The following is a 23,632-nucleotide window of genomic DNA, read 5'->3' on the forward strand; positions in this document are numbered from 1 at the left end:
ATATCCTTCACTGAGAGAGGTATAGTGTGTTCAACACCCGGAATATGCCCATTACGTGTAATGTTGGTAGTACAGGCTCACACAACCACACAAGAAATACGAGGTTTGCCGGAAAACGAGGAAATGTTTATTGAAGGACTAAAGACACTGGCCCTCATAATTCCAGAGCTGAGAAGAATGGATTGGAGGATTCCAGCGGAGTTCCTCTTCCGCCCAATAGTGTGCCCTGACACAGCACCAGGGTCAGTGGTATCATTAGATTTGCACGCTGTACAGATATCAGCAAAAAGGATTTCTGTGATTGGAATAGATATGGAAGGATGTGAGTGGCGTACAGTACTGTGTACAAATGCCAATATCGCCCTAAGAGACTTAACAGATGAGGATCTCTTCTCAGATGCAAAGGGGGATGGTGAAATAGTAATGGAAATAGCGATGCCCTGTGACATTTTGATTCAAGCCAGGGAAATCCCCGTTCAGCTGATGGCAGTGGTAGGAGCACCACCGTCATTCTTCAATGATGACATGAGGCTCGTACCAAATAATTTGTGGACAACAGGTCCCCATGATGTAGGGTTGTTGCATGGAGTACAACCTGTGATAATTAAACTAAAACAGGGAGCAATTCTACCCCGAGTGAAACAGTATCCATTGTCCCGTGAAGCTGAAGAAGGGATAAAAGAGACAATAAATGCACTACTAGCACAAGGGATCATAGTGCCTTCAAATTCACCATGTAACACATGCATTTACCCAATCAAGAAAGCAAAGGGAGGGTCTTGGAGGATGATACAAGATTTACGCCCCTTAAATGATGTAATTCAGAAAGAGTTCCCCTTGGTCCCGAACCCTGCATCAATACTATGTAGCATCCCAAAACAGGCATCACATTTCACGGTGGTTGACTTGAAAAACGCATTTTTCTCCATCCCCCTGGCTGAAGAAAGTAGGTACTTGACAGCATTCACACTAGGGGGAAAGAGATATGAACATTGCAGATTACCACAGGGATACTGCGAGAGGCTGAGCATATTCAACCGCATATTACATGAAGACCTAGGGAACCTATCAGTTGAGGGCACCATAATTCAGTACGTAGACGATTTACTCGTCTGTGCACAAGACGAAGAGAGATGCAGAAAAGATTCAATAACACTCCTGACTCTATTGGCCAATAAAGGGTACAAAGTGGACAAGAGAAAGATACAGTACTGTCTGACAGAGGTTCTATACCTGGGACAGCTAATATCAAAAGATGGGAAAAGAATAATCCCCGACAGGGTAGAAGCAATAAGATCAGTAGGAGAACCCACAACAGTAAAAGACATGCAAAAATTCCTGGGGATGTGCAACTACTGCCGAGCATGGATATTAGATTATGCGGCATACACCAGACCCCTACTACAAGCACTCAAGGAGGCCCAACAGGAGAACAAAAAACTAGAATGGACGGAGGAGATGAGCGCCTCCTTTAAAGCATTAAAAGATTTAATTTCATGCGCACCAGTACTCGCAAATCCTGATTATGGACAAGAATTTTACCTGTTCTCACACTGCAAGGGAACACTAAGGACAGCTGTATTGACACAGAAGACGTCCTTAGGACACAAGCCTTTGGCTTACTATAGTGGCACTTTAGATGCTGTGATGCAAGGACATTTCGCGTGCGAGCAATCACTCGCTGCAGCCGCGTTCGCAATTGAGAAAAGTCCCACAATAGTAATGGGATGCCCCGTGACATTGTTTGTGGAACATTCTTTATTTGCAATACTTGAGAGGTCAAAAAGCACACTGACAACACAGCGGGCAACCGCTTATGAGATAATATTGTCCAGCGCCAATATCCATGTGGTGAGATGCAAGGCAGTAAACCCAGCAACCTTCATTACAGAAGCATGCACACTAGAGGACATGCAGGAACACGATTGTGCAACGCACAGAGGAGAAAGAGGGGAGGACACAGTGGTGTGTGAGAATGCTCTGAGCGAGGGGGAAGTGTACTTCGTAGACGGGTCAGCATCAATTGACATGGACACGGGAGAGAAACATGTGGGTATGGCAGTGGTGAGATTAGAAGACGGTGAGTATGAGACACTAGTGCAATACCGCCTCCCATCACATTACTCCGCACAAGCAGCAGAATTAATTGCACTCATAGAAGCACTACATGCAGCTAAAGGTTGTGCAGTGACAATATACACAGACTTGGCCTACATGACGACAACAGTGCATGGGGGTTTGGCAAGATGGGGGCGGAGGGGGTTTCGACGAGCAGATGGAACTCCAGTGCAGCATGCAGAATTGCTAAAGGAGTTGATTGAGGCCCTGCAAAACCCCACAGCGGTAGCAATAGTGAAGTGCCAAGCACATACATCCAACACAGATGTTGTGTCTTTTGGAAACGCGGCAGCGGACGCTGCCGCCAAGGAAGCCTCCTACTTTCAGAAATATGAAGCAGGTGAGTACATGCTGCAGCACAAGATAACTGAAGGGCTCCCAAAAGGCTACAATATGATGCCTATATCGTAAATACTAGAATTACAGGAAGGAGCTAGTGTGGAGGAAAAATTGATGTGGACCAAACGAGGGTGCAGCAAATCGGCAACAGATTTACTGTGGCGACAAAATAACTACACTTCCCTGCACACAATACGAAACAACACATCGCAGCAGAGATACAGGAAGAATGGTTTGTGCCCTGTCTTCAGGAGCACATATCTCGGTTAGCACTGGAATGCACAACATGTCAGATATACAATTCAGGAATGACGTTACGTACACTCCGAGGAACAATTCCAAAACCAGTTGGGCCATTCAGAGAGCTACATATCGATTACGCGGACATGGGAGAAAGGTGTAATGGGGCACGTTACATGATCGTGGTTGTATGCCCATTTTCAAGGTGGGTAGAAGCAGGCCCATGTGCACGACCTGATGCTAAAAGCGCTGCAAAGTTCTTAGTGAGGGAAGTGTTCCCGCGCTGGGGAATTTGTGATGTGATTCGCTCGGACAACGGCACTCACTTTGTAAACGAGCTCTTCAAGGAAGTCACTACATTGTTGGGGATAAAGCATAAATTGTGCTCGATTTATCATCCTCAAAGCAATGGCGTAGTGGAAAAGATGAACAGACTATTAAAAGGGAGGTTATCAAAACTATGCTTTTCATTAAAAAAGAACTGGATTTACTGTTTGCCCCTTGCGCTATTTGAGCTGAGAAATCAGCCAAGCAAAGACCACCATTTGTCCCCGCATGAAATTGTGACTGGGAGACGAATGCACACAGCACACTCCCCACTGCGCGAACACTCAGATGCACACAGAAGCGCCGCGATACTGGGAGACGAATTCACAGACTATTTGAAGAAATTGACAAGGGCAGCGCGCGCAATATCAAAGCAGCTCTCTCCACCATTCACGCGAGAGGAAGGAAACACAACAGGATCGGGTCCTAAACCTGTACAACAGCTACAGCTGATGCCGGGTGAATTCATATATGTCAGGAGTTTTGTGCGTCGATGGAATGCACCACGGTAGACTGTGAAGCTCCCCGTAGACAGTGGAAGTGTAAAAAACAAAATCTGCAGAAAGAGGTCTGAAGGGACCCATGTTGTAACCCCCTTCCCACTGCTATGGGCAGCTGAACGGGAGAAAAGCCGAAGAAGGCGGTGAGAAAGGCGGTGATCCCAAGGGTCCAGAGAGGAAACATGCGAACGGTGAGTGAAAAATGTCTAATGCTTTGGCAAAAGTGCATGCCTTAGAAACAAGTAAGGGAAAAGGTAACAGAGGGAGGCAGGAAAAAAAATATAATTAGAAGTAGAGAAGAATGTATATATATATATAAGGGGGAAGCGAATAATGACCCAAGAATAATTAAGTAGATAGAGGGAAGATACCGGGAAGGGCACCCGAGAAGAGAGAGGTTACCGGGGAGAACACCTGAGAAGAGAGAGGATTCGCCTTATTCCTACGCTTAATATAGCGGCTAGAAGAAACATGTATCCAGAGTCCCAAATAAAGGGGAACAAATAGACTACCACAGCGATTAAAGGCACTGTGAAAGGGATACGTTTAAACTCCATGTCGGGGTAATATTAGAGGCAGAGATACATATGAGCAGCTGGAGTTCGTCTAGTCTGTTAACATCTGTCTTATGTGTTGATTGTTGTGACGTCATAGGACAAAATATTTTCCTTCAAGGAACTAGCATAAAAACTGTGCGATTGGATATTTGGCAGGTTGTAGAAGATAACCTGATGTTTTTGGAGTAAAATAAAAGATATAAAATTTTGTGAAAAAATCAGGATTGGAACTTGCAGTGACTGGTGCTTGCTCATATTGTTGAAATTGTTTAAATCACGTGAAGCTTTGATAAAGTGTTATATAAAAGGAAAGAGAACAAATTTAAGCTTGGAGGACATAACTCCATTAGTACACCTGTGCAAACAGGTGCCGAAACATGCACCTAAGCTGAAAAAATACAGTGCAGGTTGGGTTAAGGGAACCGCCCACAAGACGTTTATGCCTTGGCCACAGAGCTTTGGAAAATGTATGAACACGGAAAGGAAGAGGAGCCGCCAATAGATTGGATACTTAATATATGCACAGAGGGGGATGAGACGCCTACCGCGCCTCACGCCCCATCTGAAACGAAGATTGAAGATAGTAAAGACGAGGGGTTATACCCACTGAGAGCTCTTAAAGCAGCCATGGGGTATAGTAACCCAGCGTTTGAGTCACCTACGCAAAGTAGTGATGAAAATCAAAGTAAAGATAAAGATAAGGATATCACCTCCACAGTCCCAAGGGACAAGGAGAGACACGATGATGAGAGAGGACACCAGACACAGACAAGTGCATCTCTCGACAAGGAGAGAGAAGGCAAAAGATGGAAAGGAAGTGAACATTTAACTGATGAGATAGCATTCGCAAAGAACAAATGGATGGGAGGGCAGATTTTATTGAAACTCGGTGGCAAAGGCATTGATGATGCGAAACAAAAAGAGAGGTTAGACAATGTACAGAGAAGGGAGAAGGAGAAAGAAAAAGGATTGAGAGACGAAAGAATAAGGAAAAAAGATAGACCGAGACGAGAGCAGTTATTTCGTGAAGAGCTAGAAATACAGCACGATCGCAAACAGAAAGCAGCCAATGATCAAGACAGACAGAAGCAGCAAAGGTTAGAGGAAGAGCAAAGAATACGAGAGAAAAGAATAAAGAGACGAAGGGATGAGGAAATTCAAAGGGCAAATTAACGTAGAGACGCAAAGAAAGAGGAAGAAGATACGGTCGGAGAAGAGGCGAGGAAGCACAGAGAATTCGATGACAATGTCGAACGTAAGCAAAGACAGAGAGAACGCATTTTTGAATATCTGGAGAGAGAGGTTAAAAAACCTGAGCCAGTATTAGATTGGGAAGATATCAAAGAATTCTTTCCTGAGTATAATTCAGTACCAGGCGCGTCTAGGGAGAATATTGAAGATGACTTCGACACCAGAAGCATCAGAGAAACGATCGATAGAATATATGATGAAATTGAGTTAGAACAAATACCCCAAGGGGAGGGGGAAGATGAGTGCCTGAGATGTCTCCCAAAGTAGTGGGAATAGAGAACTATCCCTGGATAGAGATAAGTAGAAACAAAGAAGATGCAAGAAGTTCCACGAGTTGGGGACAGACAATGGCCCTCATTTCGAGGTTGGTGCTAGTCATGGTGCTATTAGCGCCATGACTAATAATAATAATAATAATAATTTGGCATTTATATAGCGCTACGAACCCTCAGGTATCTGAGCGCTGCTTATTATTACCCACGGTGTGTGGTGCTCATTTATCGACCTCGGAAGGATGAAAGGCTGAGTTTGGCCTTGCCGGGATTTGAACCTGCGTCAGCGACTAGCACCAATACCGGTACCGCCACCGACGTGGTGGTATGGGGACTTACTGATCCATTCCGCCCTTTGCGGGACCGCTAAGTCCCCATTTGAAATGCCATTCCCATTTGAGCCCCCATAGGGCTCAATGGGAAAGGCGACAATAACGGTACCGCAAATTGCGGTACCGTCATTGACCCCGGTATCCCTTTGCGGGTCCCATCCTTAACGCCTGCTAAAACCTGCAAAGGGACTTCGGGATAGGGCGCAAAGGGATTACCGGCACCGGTGTCATTACTGGTGCCCGGTATCCCTTTGCGCCCAGGTCGTAATGACCCCCAATGTCCGACACAGAAAGGGAGGAGCGCGAGAAAAAGGAGGAGGAGAGAGGGTGCGAAAGACGATTCACAAGGGGAAAAGGGATAAGATGGTCAGACACTAGTAAATCTGCGCCCAGGGCATCAGAGTCAGCCACAGAGTCAGACCGACATGAAGAAGTATCTCACTGTCAGAGGGAGGTGTCTCCACCACCCTATGTGAGCAAGCTTAGGACATTGCCAGGCAGCGATGCAAGGAACATTACCCCTGCAATAGACAGGAGTACAATGAGGGAAGAGAGAGAGGGCTACGCATCCCAATTTCCGTTGCTCAAGAAAGGAGGGGCGAGACCACAGTATATTCCATGGCCACAGATGGATCGAGAAAATTTGAAAAACAAGCTTCCAATGTTGACATCAGGAGCCGGAAAATGGATACACGAGTTCGAAAAAATGACAGGAGGGAACACATTAGCTATTGGGGATATTAAGGGTCTCTTAATCGCCATACTTGGTGATAGAGCAGACGATATGTGGACATGGGCAGGTTACCCTGGTGTGACCACAGTTAATACCGCGCATGTCGGGGCTCCATTTAACAATTGCAGAGCCACGGTATGGAAAGCATTATAATCACTATATCCAGATACTTCCGACATGGGAGCTATCATGTCACGTAAAATGAAGGAGTTGGAAGATCCACTGATTTACATAAAGAATTTTCAAGACGCGTGGATACTCGAGACTCATGAATCTTGGGGGAAATCTATACCTGTATTCTAAATATATTGTGCCGAGGGCTGCCAGAGCCAGTACAAAAACAGCTCAAGAAACTGGTAGGAATCGAAGCTAAGCTGTGGTCAGAAATACAGCTGACCATCGCACACTATTACAGACTACTGCAGGAAAAGAATCGCAAAAAGGAAGCTGCACGAAAGGGTGAAGAGGCAATACTTGGGCAGAAGAAATTGTCAAAATATGCTCTTGAGGGAACCATGATAACTAGCACAGCTGAATCGAGCATGCAGCAGGTCAATAATCAACAGCAGAATAATCAGGGCAATGCAGGGTTCTACCGTAGGGGATGAGGATTTAGAGGAAGGGGATGGCAGAATAATCAAGGAGGGTTTCAAAATATGTGTTAGGAGAGAATTTTCACTTATGGCTAATTTTCCTTACATATAGAGTGCCCCAGCAGCTTTGCTGGATTTGAAGGGTTTATTTCTTTTTACTTGCTAAGAGTGAGACTCTTTTTCCCACTCTTAGGCCTTTTTTGCTATGTGTGTTCTAGGCTATTTTTGTGTTTAATGCCTATGGGATCTTTTCTCTCACCCATAGGAACCATCTTTATGCACATGTGTTACACAGCACCCTCCGTGCAGTGACACAGGGGTGTCATAGTGCCCCCAAACATAGACTCCATAGCCTGTGACTGACTACTGTCTCCCAGGGCATGTAAAGTCCCCATTGACTTTACTAGTCAAATCTTATGAACTTAATCAGTACAAACCATCTTACTATGGAGATACTGCAAAGGGTTAATAGTTTTTCCCTTGAGTTCATTTTCGAGGGGGTACCTTAAAGTCCCGCTCTCTAAAGTTTCTGGCTGGTGGCAGTGGTTACTACCATAGATATTCAACTGCAAATATTTTCCTATGGGATTTTCCCATTGTTCGAGGCTAACACTTTCACTGATAGCCTGAACATACCGCTGGTTTATTTTATTATTAACTTTACTCCGGTAGGTTTTAGTTGCCAGAACTTTAATACAAATTCTTTCTCGTGTCTTACTCTAAACTCCTAACCCAGGTCGGGGATCCTTTGTTCGCTCTTTTGGCGAGCTTCTGCCAAGAAGCCCTCCTTTTGGCGCTTCTGAGTCTGGGGTGGGTCTGTTGGTTGGGAGGGGGAGTAGAACCTCTGGACAGAGTTGCCGCAGCAACTCAGGTTACACTCTAACCTGATAGGCTGGAGGGTCTCCCGCCAAGAAGACCACTCCACTGTGTGAGTGACAGCTAGGCTGCATGAATGGGTCTCTTTCTGCATAAAAGCAGGGTCCTGAGGACTGGAAGAGCAAGACGTCGCCACTGGAACTACGGAACCGAAGGGGAGAGAAGCCACAGACATCTTCAGCATCTATACCACCTGTCGGATCGTCTCACCACTTTTCTTCCACACGACAAGAGGAGATTTTCATTGAAAAAGCCTTCTTCCCTTGAGCTGGTGGGACCAACCAGTTCACCCATCGCTTTCTCGGACCTGCCTTGGTCGAATCGACAGTGCCCCGCACTTGGAGACCAGATAGCCAGGCAGCTATCAACCCAGACCGCGATTAAAAGGAGTGTACCTTTTAAACTTCGTTTCGCAGCACCGAAGCTGGTTTCATCCCTGGGTAGTGCAGCGACTCGAACCTTCCTCCACCACGAGAGCCTCTCTTCCTCTGTTGGACCCCTCGACCTGCAGGAACTACCAGGAACAACCGCAGGAGCCACTTCTTCACGTTTAAGGTACATTGTTCCGCCAGGCCTCCCTTCCCCCGTGGTAGCCCTAAAGGTGTTTTAAATCCTTTAACTACTTGTGGGGTTGTCTGCCCTCTCTCTTAACATTGTCTTTTGCCTCGCATCTACCTCTTCAATATTTTCTACTAAAGACTTGACTGCAGCTACAAGAACATTTTTTGCTCCTAAGCTCTTGGTCCTGTACCACTGACTCTGGCTCAGGCCTATTGACTCTGGCTGATTTGTTAGATCTGCTCTCACTAGATTGATTCTCAATGAGAAATGCATTGATGCACCTGAATCTTCTAAACACCTCTTCCTTCCTACTGTTTTAACTTGTGGAGTGCCATTTTGCTCAGTTTTCATTCACTTATCTTTCTGATAAAGTGTTACTGTGCATTACTTGTTCACAAAACTTCAGGGAAGTGTTGCTAGGGGGTGTCTGAAGATATTTCGGTTTAACTTGTGCTTTGCCTCCCTTTCGTTAAATTGATAGAGTGCCATTTGTAGTTGGTTTTCACTGTGGCGTTTTGCTCAGTTTTCACTCTACCGCAAACTTGTCTACAATTGAATAGGGAGTTGTATATACTTTTCCTTGACTGAATTTTAACTGACTTTATCAACTGTGATTTATGTGTTGAGCTAGATGTGTATAGAATAAATATATTCTCTTTTTGATACAAAGCTTTAGTCAGTGTTTCCTTGCTCCGTAGTGCTGTAGGCCTATTGTGTAAACCCTGAATACTGCTCATCTCCCTCTTGAGATAAGTCTAAATCTTTGTGGTACAGACTGATACCAAAGGGGATTTATTGCTCTCACCTGTAGTCCTAATCCTGGGTAGTGGTCCCTGAGGGAACTGCACGGGATTCTGCCTAACAGAAAGGAGCTATGGTGTGGCAGGTGCAGCTGTCACGTGGTTGAGATGATGACAGGTGCCTCAAAAGCAATGGGTAATGTGCAGGCGGTCCTAGGGAAAGATGGCTGGTGAGTGGGTGGCTAACACAGGCAGGCATGGGGAAGTAAGGGAGTAGGAAGTGTGGGCTGAGTCAAAGGAGACAGTGCAGAGAGAGTTAGCTGTAATCACTGCACTGGGAGCCTATAGTTCTGTTTCATGGGTTTCAGGGTCGCACTGGGGCATAAAGTGGCAATGGAATGATAGCCCACAATCACAAATGGTAATTCAATCTCTTTATGGCAGACTGTTTGAGATGTACCCAAGGTGTAGTTCTTTTGTTAAAAAGTGTTGCAAATTGTGTATTTTAAAGCTGATTTGTTCAGTAACACTTGTCAAAACTACTAGCTACATGGAATCATCAAAGTGACCAACTTGGGCCAGATAGTCTGGTCCTCACTAGCCTGCTGAACCTACGCTTTGGCAATTACCCTATTGCCATATAGGCCAGCGTAAGCCTGGTGGGTCAGCATAACCCCAGTGCCTGATTGGCCCATTGGGGGAGGAGTCATTGAGTCACTTTCACTTGAGTGATAGTGAAAGAGAGGCAAAACCTGATGTGCTTGCACCCCACCCTCCAGAGGTTGGCTATATCCAAGAGATGTCCACATGGGGCTGCAGTGAGGTGTTGCAACTAGAGACCGATAAAAGCACTGGAAGTGTGTAAAGGGAGGGCGTGGGCAGGAGGGCTGAAGCAGATGTATGAGGCTAGCCATGAAATATTAGTGTTGGGTAAAAAGTCCCACACTGCACCTCTGGCAAGAGGCCAGTGCATTTCTCTCATTTGGCCTGAATGGTAAAGCCAATTTCCCCGCCTCCGCCAGGACTCGTCAAACAGGGCCTTTATTATGCAGGACACAATCCTATTTGACTGCAGCCTGCTGTAACCTGGGGGCGGGGGCGGGGGGGGGGGCACTCCTGCGTGAAGCTCAGTGCTGATTTCTGCTGCCTGACTTTGTGTTCCCTGAGACTGAATGGGACATGGGTGATAAAGTATATGGTCATAGCTTCTGCTGCCTAGGAACAGTTAGGGCAACAGAGCCAACACCCTGTATGGCCAGGTGAAAAAACGGCATCCGAATTCCCACTCAAGCACAAGAAAGGTTAAATGTGGTGACTAGTCAGTGACTGAATGGCTGCCACCCCGAGATTGAGAGCTCCTGCTGCTGGATGATAACAGTGTACCCATTCAGGAGAAAAGGCAGAACTTGAGAAGTGTTCTTAGTTCTGAAGTTCTACGGGGAGGTGCAGGACTTCTGTACATAACTGTTTGGCATTTGCTCTCGATTCCTTCTCGTACGGTTACTGGGCATCCCTTTTAATCAAGTGTTCTTGGCAAGGCTTCATCTTAGAGTCTGTCTAATCCACTGAAGGGCGTGCACGTGTGAGGGTTGTGCACACCATGAGGGGGTCAGGGTCAAGATGGTCTGGCTTCCTGGGGGGCCGCGTTTCATAGGTGAGTGGCTCTAGGTCTTGTTATCCTGTGTTGAGGTCAGAGGTCAGTAAATGCTAGGAGGCAGTGGTATGAATATTCCTTTTAGAAACCTGGTGTAACGGTGCAGTGATTGGCTCACTTCCATTGGGGGCGCCACACCCCTGTAGGGAACATGTTTCGCCCCTTTTGAGGGTTTGAATTGGTCTGCGCAGCCTTGCATTGTGTTCCAGGAACTGCACGTTGCGAGGCATTAGAAAGTGGGAACCTTTCAACCTGGCGAACTTATCTTTCTCTTGAGGCTTTTGACTACTTAAAGGCTGATTTCAATATACACGTAATCAGATGCTATTCCCTTCTAAGCAGCGCTCCCCCCCCCCCCCCCAGGCACGGGCATTGGAGCAGCTCAAGTTTGGCATCAACAGATTAGATGATCTGAGCAGTGAATGGCCTGATTGGATGCTCCTACCGGGCACGTGTTTGAACTCGTCTTTAATCTTGGCTTTGTCCACGGCAGCGTAGATCGGATACGGGTTCATCCCGTGCTCACACGCTCCTTTGTGATTCGCCAGCTTGTTTTCATTAATCTGAGATATGAACACAGGAAGCAGAAAATGATCAGTGCAACATTCTCAACGGTGGATAGTTTGAAAAGATATCTTTTCTAGTGACGCAAAGTTTCAGTTTCATGTATTAAAGGGCTCCTTTTACACCTTAAACACGACAAAACATAAAATCCAGAATTGGAATTACAAAAACATTAGAGTGTGTGTGTGTGTAGCCAGCACAAGTCCAAACAATTCCAAGGTAAATGGACTAACCACTATGGAACTCTAGATCTGGCCCATGCAAAGCCAAACTCCAGACTCTGCCTTCAGCCTCCATATGATGGGGGTCTCTAGACCCTGTAGGCCGCGCTTCGGTTTTAGGGACCGGAGACTAGAATCGTGAAGTGAGAAAAGTGGGGGAAGGGCAGGTGGAGGGGACAGCAAAACCTGTGCAATGGGAAAAGTTGCAGGGGCGAACACCCTGAAAATGGGTGGCAGGAGGGGGGAAGAGAAGGAGTGGCATTGCGGGCAGCCCACCTTAACATCCACTCATATAATGTATCGAGCTGCACGCCAGATCCCAGCCGCTTCCCTCATAAAAGCAATCAAGAGCTTTCTTAACAGTAGTAGATTGCGCGCGCTGGCAAATCGACCGGCCTTGTAGTCTTTCTTCCACTCCCATACCTTTTCCAAAGCAATCGTCTCCTATAGTGTCAAGCATGGACCAGCTCATTACACACTCCTTCTGAGGGGTGTCTACAATCCCTCTCCAGAGGCTCAGATTAAAAAGTCCTCATCTAAATTCTTAAACGGATTTCCTGCTTCTGTCGCAGGGGGAGCAGTGGGGAGCACTGAATACCTCTGAGGCTGCATTCGAATTCTATTCCATTAGGGAAACACTAATCCACTCCTGGTTTTTACTTTTCATTATGGGTTCTGCGTCCCAGCGCCTTGGTGCAAAGAGCTCAGCGCCTTGGTGCAAAGCGCTCTATAAATAAATAAGTAAATAAATCTGTAGTCCTACAACTTCCCACTATAAATCCAGAAATACAAGTCTCAGAATGCAAACTTAAAACCAGGACTGGATTAGTATGTCCTAGATGGAATATGTAAAGTTGGCATGTGGATGGCACATTCTTAACATGAGGCAAGGATCTGATCTGATTTACAGCTTTACTATTGTTTGCCATTTTTATTTTTGTAAAGAAATTGCATTCGAATTGTTTGACATAGACACGCAGGTGTCTGTAAACATGAGGTGCTTTGGCATCACTCATCAGAGGGGTCCTGTAGTGACACCATCCGAGAATGTACACTATTTTTGTGTTTTGTATGTTTTTGTTATTTATATAGCGCCTTACACCAAGGCGCTATGCAGAACCAATTGACAGTACAATTGAAATGACAGATAATACAATAGATTTTTTTAAAATAATTAACAATAAGACTAAAATACAGTTAAGATTGAAGTAGGAAAGTTTTCAGAGCAGCACAGAAGGTAGAATAGGAGTGAATAGACCGTATAGAGAGAGAGGGAGAGCATTCCAGTAGAGATGGGCCAACAAAGAAAAAGAATGGAAAAGGGAAGAAGCACATGGAGGGCCAGGTACAGTTAGAAGAGAGCGAAGGCTGCGAGAGGGAACATGAAAGGAAACAAGTGAGGTAAGATAAATGGGAGCACGCCCATAGAAAGATTTGAATGCCATACAGAGAAAGTGGAGTTTAAGTTGAGAGTGAAAGGCTAGCCATTGAAGAGAGGCAAAAGAGACAGAACTGGTGTCACAAATACATAAGGACTACAGAAGATGAAAAGAGGAATTAAAAACAGACTTCAGAGGAGCTAAACGAGAGACGGGGAGACCAAAGAAGAGTAGACAACAGGAGAATAGTTGAGAAGATTAAAATAGAGATTAGAATCTCAGTGGAACTGAATGTTAGAAGAGGTCTAGCTTTCCAAATGTTGAAGAAATGGAAACGGCAGCAATGCGATGTAATCAAAATGTCATGAGTCAAGGAAAGATTAGTATCAAGATGGAGGCCAATATCACAGGCAGTAAGAGAAAAAGGCAGATGGAAAGGGAAAATAGAACCAAGGGAGCAGAAACAGGCATATGAAAAGTATTTGCAGGAAAAAAGAGAACTTCAGTCTTAGAAAGGTTGAGGACATGAAAGTGCTCCGACATTCAGGTTTTGATAGCAGAGGGACAGCCAGAGATATTTATGTGTAAAAGAAGAAAATGATAGGAACAGTTGGGTGTCATCAGCATAACAATGATGAGACCCGCAAGAGAAGAGATAATATTAGCACGAAGAGAGAAGAGAAATGGTCCGAGAACAGACCCTTGCGGAACACTGTGCGAAAGAGGAAGGAAATCAGAACCTACACCGACCCAATATACTGAGTAGGGGCGATTAGATAGATAGGACTGAAACCATCTGATTACAGAACCAGAAAACCCAGAAGAGGAAAGAGATTGGAGAAGTAGCATGTGATCCACTGAGTCGAAGGCAGCTGATAGAGCCAAGAGTATAAGAATATACAAGTGTTTAGCATCGCGGCAGAAAGAAGAGAGTGACAGACAGAAAGAAGAACAGTTTCGGTAAGTGAAGGGGTCATATCCAGACTGGAAATGAGGAAGGATAGAATGAAGAGAGACAAAAGAAGAAACCTGAGAGTAAACAAAAAGAAGAGAGATAGGACGGAAATCAGAAGGAATGCTCCAAGAAGGGTTTTTCAAGACCGGAAGAATAATGGCGTGTTTTAATAGCATGGGACATAGAAGTGGTAAGAGAGATATTAAGAAGACTGATAATATAAGAATTGGGAAAGGGATGGATTTTAGAAATAAGAGTAGAAGGAACAGGATGTTTGGGAGAAGCAGTAGGATTAACCTGGGAGATAAGTAAAGGGGTTTCAGAGTTAGAGGTAGGGGAAAGAGAAGAAAGAAGCACAGGAATAGGAAAAGGAGAAACAGGGCAGGAAGAAGGAGACGAAATAAGAGAAATGGCAGAACAAAGAGAATCCACTTTAGAAGTGAAGAAATTAGCAAAGTCAGATGCAGTAAGTGTGGAGAGAAGGGAACGATCAGGCAGAAGGGGAGTTAGTAGGCTAGAAAGGGATTCGGAAATATGGCGGCAGTGGGAGGATTGAGAGTGCAAGACATCATAGTAATCACATTTAGAAGAGCTAACTAACTACCTAAAGAGTTTCTTATATAACGCATTCACTCACCCAAAGGTCTCAGGGCGCTTGCATAGACATATACAAACACATAACACATAGGTACCGAAAAAGGAGGAATGGAGGTAGACTCTGTGAGTCATGGCGACTAGCAAGTCCTAAGGAATAGCCAGTGTTCCTATGCCAACCTATGAAGATTAGACTGAAGAAAGTAGCGCATCATCAGATAGAGTATGGTAAGAAGAGTAGGACACACCATCGGATATAGATCGAGATCTATACCAGCGACACTCCGCGCGATGGGGAGCCCTCACATAGAGCAAAGATAAGGAGTAAGCCAAGGCTGGGAAGGCTTACAAGAGGGAAGACATTCAGAAAGAGGACATATAGCATCAAGAGAGGTAGAAAGGGATGTGGAGAAAGCTGATGCAGCAGCATCCATTGAGAGAGCTGAAAAAGTGGAATGGGAGTGTCAAAAGAGAAATCATATCGTGCCTCCTAATGTAATGAATAGATGTATATTGGCCTACGCCAAGCTGCTCGAAAGTCGCTTGCAAAAGAATCCGTGTTGCAAGGTCCTGACCTTTAGAAAAATGTAAGCTGCCATTTTAGGATTCGCTTTGTAAATTCACCCTGTGAGTTAAAATGGTGGATGATGTCATTGCAAAATACAACATGGCCGTCTTGACCTCTGTACATAGCTAATATGTAACTTGCCTGCAGGCCACTTGTTGAGGTCGTGAACTGAGACCTAGTCTTTCGTTGACCTGTGTGTAAGGGATTACTCGTGCAATGAAACTAATCCACGAGTATACTATAAAGACAATGTATTCAAATACTGAACGTAGAACTCTTGTTTAACTACATTGTATTAATGTTTAAGAAGACCTACATGGGAAATCCCAGAATACACAGTTGCCGTATAGGCTTGTTGATATATGTATTAAAAGTAAACCAGTTATATGCGGATGTGCGAGACTTGGCATGAACCCTAGATCGGTGATGTATTAATGGAATATTAACACGAAGTGGGGCTGGACATCGTGCTCACAAAATGTATAAAAAGCCAATGCATTCTAATGTACAGCGTCTCTCACTGAACACATTGAACCACGCTGGAGTTCGTTGTGTTGTACTGAGGGCCGATAGCTATCTGATTTTGCTCTGTTTTTGTAACTGGATTCAGGATAAAATAAAGTACTTTGTATGTTCCTTTGTAACCCGTGTTCGGTGCATTTCCTTTTGGGGTACTCAGCCTCGATATTTTGATTTTGTTTTCACAGGATGGAAGAGAGGCAATATAGGAAGATATAAAGAGAGGGGAATCAAAAGTACGAAGATCACGATGGAAAAAAGAAGGGATAGCAACAGAAGGGGAAAAGCAAGTTTCAAGAGCAGGGGAATAAATAGGGAACCGAGCACATGATGATTAGAGAAGTAAACATGATAAATAGAAACATCACGGGTAGACATAGAAGAAGTGAAAATAAGATACAAAGAGAATCCATAGATGAGAGAAGGAGGAGTAGGAAGGGGAGAGAGACAATAAGAGTCAATAATAGTAAGAAATGGAGTGGAGGCATGGCTAGAAGAGAGATGTAAATGAAAATCACCCAGTACTAAGAAAGAATTAGAGCAAGGCAGGATGACACTAAGTAGAGAATCAATGTCATCGCAGAAAGTGGAGAGAGGACCAGGAGGACGATATGTTATGTTATGTTATAGACATTTATATAGCACACCGTCCCGAGGCACTCTGGTGGACCTGTAAACAAGGAGAACATGAAGAGTTAGTCGGGTGGAGTGGGAGTAGGTGAGTGGGAAAAGTGGTGTGCTGTTGGCAGCTTAAGCTCGGTATACACTGTGTGCTGAGGTTTGCTGCAAATATTGGATCGGGCGAGGCCTCATGTGCTCTAGGTGCTGTTTTATGTGTTGTTTGTTTATTGTTGATGCAGTTTGGTAAAGTGCGTGCAGATTTCTGGGAGAGAGATGGTGTGTGAGTTATAGGTGGGTTGAGAATGCAGCGATTGGAAAGTTGGGTTAGTGGTCTGTATCCAGGTTCTAATGCTTTGTGTTCCGTTTGAGCTGTATTCCTGTGGGTGGGGTTGTTGCTGATTCTTTATAGGCTGTCTCACTGTAGTGTGTGATGGTGCAGCGCAGACCCAGCTGTGTCCTAATGAGCATTGTATGGTGTGGTTGGCGTGTCGGATTCCTCTCCTTCGGGTGTGGGAGCTGAGGTTGGTGCAACCTGTTCTCTTACTATCTATTGTGACATACAATTATAAAAAGATATAAATAAACAGATATACAATTGTTCAAAAATACTAAAGCCTCCCTTAAGAAGAGTAGATAGTTGGACACAATTTACAGAATTTCAGAGTGAATTTGAACAGCCTAGACGAAGCCTACACGCAGATAAGTACACAGTTTTAATCCTAGTAATAACTTGGACAAAGTAACTTATTTGTCTACATAAATATGCATGAGTTCAGGTACGTGGTCTCTTGTATCAACAGGGAGTTCACAGAGTCCTCAGTGCCATGGATATCGCTGCTGAGCATCAGACATGTTAGGGAGTTTTTTGCTTTTTGCACAACCCTCTGGTGAGGACAGTGTAATCTAACCTAATGGGAGCAGTGTGTTACCCAAAACGAAAGTCCAGACTCTCCGATGGTAGCTGTAGCAGAGCTGTCAGGCTTAACTTTAGGCATAGCTCTCAACCATTTGTCTTGCAAAGGCAGGTGAAAACACCCGATTGTGTTTCTGGCGTGTGAGACGCCCATTGGAATGAATGGGCGTGCAGGAGGCCTGGCGGGTGAGTCAGCCCTTTGCAAGGCAGGTGACACCCGCCAAAAGCGGGTGAGTTGAGAGCTATGCTTTAGGAGGGGGTTGGGGGAGAGAGGCTGGCAGGGATGTACAATTAGGCCCCAAAGACAACACACAAGAACATGCAGAGAGCGTTGGTGTTTGATGGAAACCGAAGCTGCCACCTTTCTGCCTACCACATTCAGTTTCCTGCCTTCCTTGACCGGTGGGGCACAGAGAAAGGCCACAGCACAAGAGAAACTGGAGAGAGGACCAGGAGGACGATATATCAAAAGAACGGTCACAGCACAAGACTTAGAGAAAGTGGAGAGAGGACCAGGAGGACGATATATCAAGAGAAAGGCCACCACACAAGACTTGGAAAAAGTGGCGAGAGGACCAGGAGGACAATATATCAAGAGAAAGGTAATAGCACAAGACTTGGAAGAAGTGGAGAGAGGACCAGGAGGACAATATATAAAGAGAAAGGCCACAGCACAAGACTTGGAGAAAGTGGTAAGAGTACCAGGAGGACAATATATCAAGAGAAAGGCCACAGCACAAGACTTAGAGCAAGTTTAGTGAGTACCAGGAGGATGATATATAAAAGAAAGGCCACAACACAAGACTGAGAGAAAGTGGAGAGAGGACCACGAGGATGATATATCAAGAGAAAGGCCACAACACAAGACTTAGAAAAAGTGCAGAGAGGACCAAGAGGATGATATATCAAGAGGAAGGCCACAACACAAGACTGAGAGAAAGTGGAGAGAGGACCACGAGGACGATATATCAAGAGAAAGGCCACAACACAAGACTTAGAAAAAGTGGAGAGAGGACCAGGAGGATGATATATCAAGAGAAAGGCCACAGCACAAGACTTAGAGAAAGTGGAGAGAGGACCAGGAGGACGATATATCAAGAGACAGGCCACAACACAAGACTTGGAAAAAGTGGAGAGAGGACCACGAGGACGATATATCAAGAGGAAGGCCACAACACAAGACTGAGAGAAAGTGGAGAGAGGACCAGGAGGACAATATATCAGAGAAAGGCCACAACACAAGACTTAGAGAAAGTAGAGAGAGGACCAGGAGGACAATATATCAAGAGAAAGGCCACATCACAAGACTTATAGAAAGTGGAGAGAGGACCATGAGGACGATATATAAAGAAAAAGGAAACAGCACAAGACTTGGAGAAAGTGGAGAGAGGACCAGGAGGACAATATACTAAGAGAAAGGCCACAGTACAAGACTTAGAAAAAGTGGATAGAGGACCAGGAGGACGATATACCTAGAGAAAGGTCACAGCATAAGACTTGGAGAAAGTGGCGAGAGGACCAGGAGGACGATAAATAAAAAGAAAGGTCACAGCAAAAGACTTAGAGAAAGTGGAGAGAGGACCAGGAGGACTATATATCAAGAAAAAGGCCACAGAACAAGACTTAGAGCAAGTGTAGAGAGGACCAGGAGGACGATATATCAAGAGGAAGGCCACAACACAAGACTTGGAGAAAGTAGAGAGAGGACCAGGAGGACGATATATCAAGAGAAAGGCCACAGCACAAGACTTAGAGCAAGTGTAGCGAGGACCAGGAGGACGATATATAAAGAGGAAGGCCACAACACAAGACTTGGAGAAAGTAGAGAGAGGACCAGGAGGACGATATATCAAGAGAAAGGCCACAGCACAAGACTTAGAGCAAGTGTAGCGAGGACCAGGAGGACGATATGTAAAGAGGAAGGCCACAACACAAGACTTGGAGAAAGTAGAGAGAGGACCAGGAGGATGATATATCAAGAGAAAGGCCCCAGTACAAGCGAAAGTGGAGAGAGGACCAGGAGGACTAAATATCAAGAGAAAGGCCACAGCACAAGAGAAATTGGAGAGAGGACCAGGAGGACGATATATCAAGAGGAAGGCCACAACACAAGACATGGAGAAAGTGGAGAGAGGACCAGGAGGACGATATATCAAGAAAAAAGGCCACAGCACAAGACTGAGAGAAAGTGTCAATAGGACCAGAAGGACGTTAAATAAAAGGAAATGTCACAGCACAAGACTTAGAGAAAGTGGAGAGAGGACCAGGAGGACTATATATCAAGAAAAAGGCCACAGAACAAGACTTAGAGCAAGTGTAGAGAGGACCAGGAGGACGATATATCAAGAGGAAGGCCACAACACAAGACTTGGAGAAAGTGGAGAGAGGACCAGGCGGACGATATATCAAGAGAAAGGCCACAGCACAAGACTTAGAGCAAGTGTAGCGAGGACCAGGAGGACGATATATAAAGAGGAAGGCCACAACACAAGACTTGGAGAAAGTAGAGAGAGGACCAGGAGGACGATATATCAAGAGAAAGGCCACAGCACAAGACTTAGAGCAAGTGTAGCGAGGACCAGGAGGACGATATATAAAGAGGAAGGCCACAACACAAGACTTGGAGAAAGTAGAGAGAGGACCAGGAGGATGATATATCAAGAGAAAGGCCCCAGTACAAGCGAAAGTGGAGAGAGGACCAGGAGGACTATATATCAAGAGAAAGGCCACAGCACAAGAGAAATTGGAGAGAGGACCAGGAGGACGATATATCAAGAGGAAGGCCACAACACAAGACATGGAGAAAGTGGAGAGAGGAGCAGGAGGACGATATATCAAGAGAAAGGCCACAGCACAAGACTTAGAGCAAGTATAGAGAGGACCAGGAGGACGATATATCAAGAGGAAGGCCACAACACAAGACTTGGAGAAAGTGGAGAGAGGACCAGGCGGACGATATATCAAGAGAAAGGCCACAGCACAAGGGAAATTGGAGAGAGGACCAGGAGGATGATATATCAAGAGGAGGCCACAACACAAGACTTAGAGAAAGTGGAGAGAGGACCAGGAGGACGATATGTTAAGAGAAAGGCCACAGTACAAGAGAAAGTGGAGAGAGGACCAGGAGGACGAAATATCAAGAGAAAGGCCACAGCACAAGACTTAGAGCAAGTGTACAGAGGACCAAGAGGACGATATATCAAGAGGAAGGCCACAGCACAAGGGAAATTGGAGAGAGGACCAGGAGGATGATATATCAAGAGGAAGGCCACAACACAAGACTTAGAGAAAGTGGATAGAGGACCAAGAGGACGATATATCAAGAGGAAGGTCACAGCACAAGACTTAGAGAAAGTGGAGAGAGGACCAGGAGGACGATATATATCAAGAGAAAGACCTCAGCACAAGACTTAGAGAAAGTGGAGAGAGGACCAGGAGGACGATATATCAAGAGAAAGGCCACAGCACAAGAGAAAGTGGAGAGAGGACCAGGAGGACGATATATCAAAAGAAAGGCCACAGCATAAGACTTAGAGAAAGTGGAGAGTATGAAGAGAAAGGCCACACCACAAGACTTAGAGAAAGTGGAGAGTGCCCCAGGAGGATGATATATCAAGAGAAAGGCCACAGCACAAGACTTAGAGAAAGTGGAGAGAGGACCAGGAGGACAATATATCAAGAGAAAGGCCACAGCACAAGACTTAGAGAAATTGGAGAGAGGACCACGAGGAAGATACATCAAGATAAAGGCCACAACACAAGACTTAGAGAAAGTGGAGGAGGACAATATATCGAGAGAAAGGCCACAGAACAAGAGAAATTGGAGAGAGGACCAGGAGGATGATATATCAAGAGGAAGGCCACAGTACAAGACTTAGAGCAAGTGTACAGAGGACCAGGAGGACGATATATCAACAGGAAGGCCACAACAGAAGACTTAGAGAAAGTGGAGGAGGAAGATATATCAAGAGAAAGGCCACAGCTCAAGAGAAAGTGGAGAGATGACCAGGATGACGATATATCCAAAGAAAGGCCACAGCACAAGACTTAGAGAAAGTGGAGAAAGGACCAGGAGGACGATATATTAAGAGAATGGACACAGCACAAGACTTAGAGAAAGTGGAGAGAGGACCAGGTGGACGATATATCAAGAGAAATGCCACAGCCACAATTTAGAGAAAGTGGAGAGAGGACCAGGAGGACAATATATCAAGAAAAATGGCACAGCACAAGACATATAGAAAGTGGAGAGAGGACCAGGAGGACAATATATCAAGAGAAAGGCCACAGCATAAGACTTAGAGAAAGTGGAGAGAGGACCACGAGGACGATATATCAAGAGAAAGGCCACAGCACAAGACTTAGAGAAAGTGGAGAGTGGCTCAGGAGGATAATATATCAAGAGAAAGGCCACAGCTCAAGACTTAGAGAAAGTGGAGAGAGGACCAGGAGGACAACATATCAAGAGAAAGGCCACAGCACACAACTTAGAGAAAGTGAAGAGAGGACAAGGAGGACAATATATCAAGAGAAAGGCCACAACACAAGACTTAGAGAAAGTGGAGAGAGGACCACGAGGAAGATATATCAAGATAAAAGCCACAACACAAGATTAGAGAAAGTGGAAGAGGACGATATATCAAGAGAAAGGCCACAGCACAAGAGAAATTGGAGAGAGGACCAGGAGGATGATATATAAAGAGGAAGGCCACAGCACAAGACTTAGAGCAAGTGTACAGAGGACCAAGAGGACGATATATCAACAGGAAGGCCACAACACAAGACTTAGAGAAAGTGGAGGAGGACGATATATCAAGAGAAAGGCCACAGAACAAAAGAAAGTGGAGAGAGGACCAGGATGACGATATATCAAAAGAAAGGCCACAGCACAAGACTTAGAGAAAGTGGAGAGAGGACCAGGAGGACGATATATCAAGAGAAAGGCCACAGCACAAGACTTAGAGAAAGTGGAGAGTGGCCCAGGAGGATGATATATCAAGAGAAAGGCCACAGCACAAGACTTAGAGAAAGTGGAGGAGGACCAGGAGGACAATATATCAAGAGAAATGCCACAACCCACAATTTAGAGAAAGTGGAGAGAGGACCAGGGGGACAATATATCAAGAAAAATGGCACAGCACAAGACTTATAGAAAGTGGAGAGAGGACCAGGAGGACGATATATCAAGAGAAATGCAACAGCACAAGACTTAGAGAAAGTGGAGAGAGGAACAGGAGGACAATATATCAAGACAAATGGCACAGCACAAGACTTAGAGAAAGTGGAGAGAGGACCAGGAGGACAATATATCAAGAGAAATGGCACAGCACAAGACTTAGAGAAAGTGGAGAGAGGACCAGGACGACGATATATCAAGAGAAAGGCCACAGCACACAACTTAGAGAAAGTGGAGAGAGGACCAGAGGACAATATATCAAGAGAAAGCCCACATCACAGGATTTAGAGAAAGTGGAGAGAGGACCACGCGGATGATATATCAAGAGAAAGGCCACAACACAAGACTTAGGGAACGTGGAGAGAGGACCAGGAGGACGATATATCAAGATAAAGGCCACAGCACAAGACTTAGAGAAAGTGGAGAGAGGACCACGAGGACGATATATCAAGAGAAAGGCCACAGCACAAAACTTAGAGAAAGTGGAGAGAGGACCAGGAGGAAGATATATCAAGAGAAAGGTCACAGCACAAGACTGAGAGAAAGTGAAGAGAGGACCAGGAGGATGCTTTATCAAGAGAAAGGCCACAACACAAGACATAGAGAAAGAGGAGGAGGACCAGTAGGATGATATATCAAGAGAAAGGTCACAGCACAAAACTTAGAGAAAGTTGAGAGAGGACCAGTATCTGTAATCTGAAGCTTGAGTGGCCACTGGAACATCAGAGAATGACAGGAACTGGCCTTCACACCCTTGATTGTTGTTCAATGGTGACTTGCAGGTGTTTTTGGGTGAAATTAAATCAAGAGAAATGTATGAGGATTCATAATCTGGCTGGTTTTGCAGATTATGTGAAATTCCTGTTAATTTACAAACGGCAGAGGGCTAGGAAGGTTTTATTTGAATCTTATTTTATATCATGTTTATTTTTTTAAAGAATCATGTACCATTAAGAAAAAAGGTAACTATTAGTAATACATTGCATGCAAAATGAGAAAGTCAAAAAAGACTATGTAGGTCTTTGCAAA

General features: G+C 45.0%; 1 protein-coding gene across 1 annotated transcript in view; it reads right to left on the bottom strand.

The window, feature by feature from the left end:
- Positions 1–23,632, bottom strand: part of LOC138570281 (cytosolic phospholipase A2 gamma-like) — a 507,932-nt gene that overhangs the window by 368,564 nt on the left and 115,736 nt on the right. Inside the window, exon 7 of the mRNA XM_069649050.1 lies at positions 11,539–11,656. Coding sequence (XP_069505151.1) covers positions 11,539–11,656 — 118 coding nt within the window. The remainder of the gene's footprint in view (positions 1–11,538; positions 11,657–23,632) is intronic.

Source organism: Ambystoma mexicanum, chromosome 2q (assembly GCF_040938575.1).
Source record: "Ambystoma mexicanum isolate Mex_15411 chromosome 2q, UKY_AmexF1_1, whole genome shotgun sequence".
Classification (NCBI taxonomy): Eukaryota; Metazoa; Chordata; class Amphibia; order Caudata; family Ambystomatidae; genus Ambystoma; species Ambystoma mexicanum.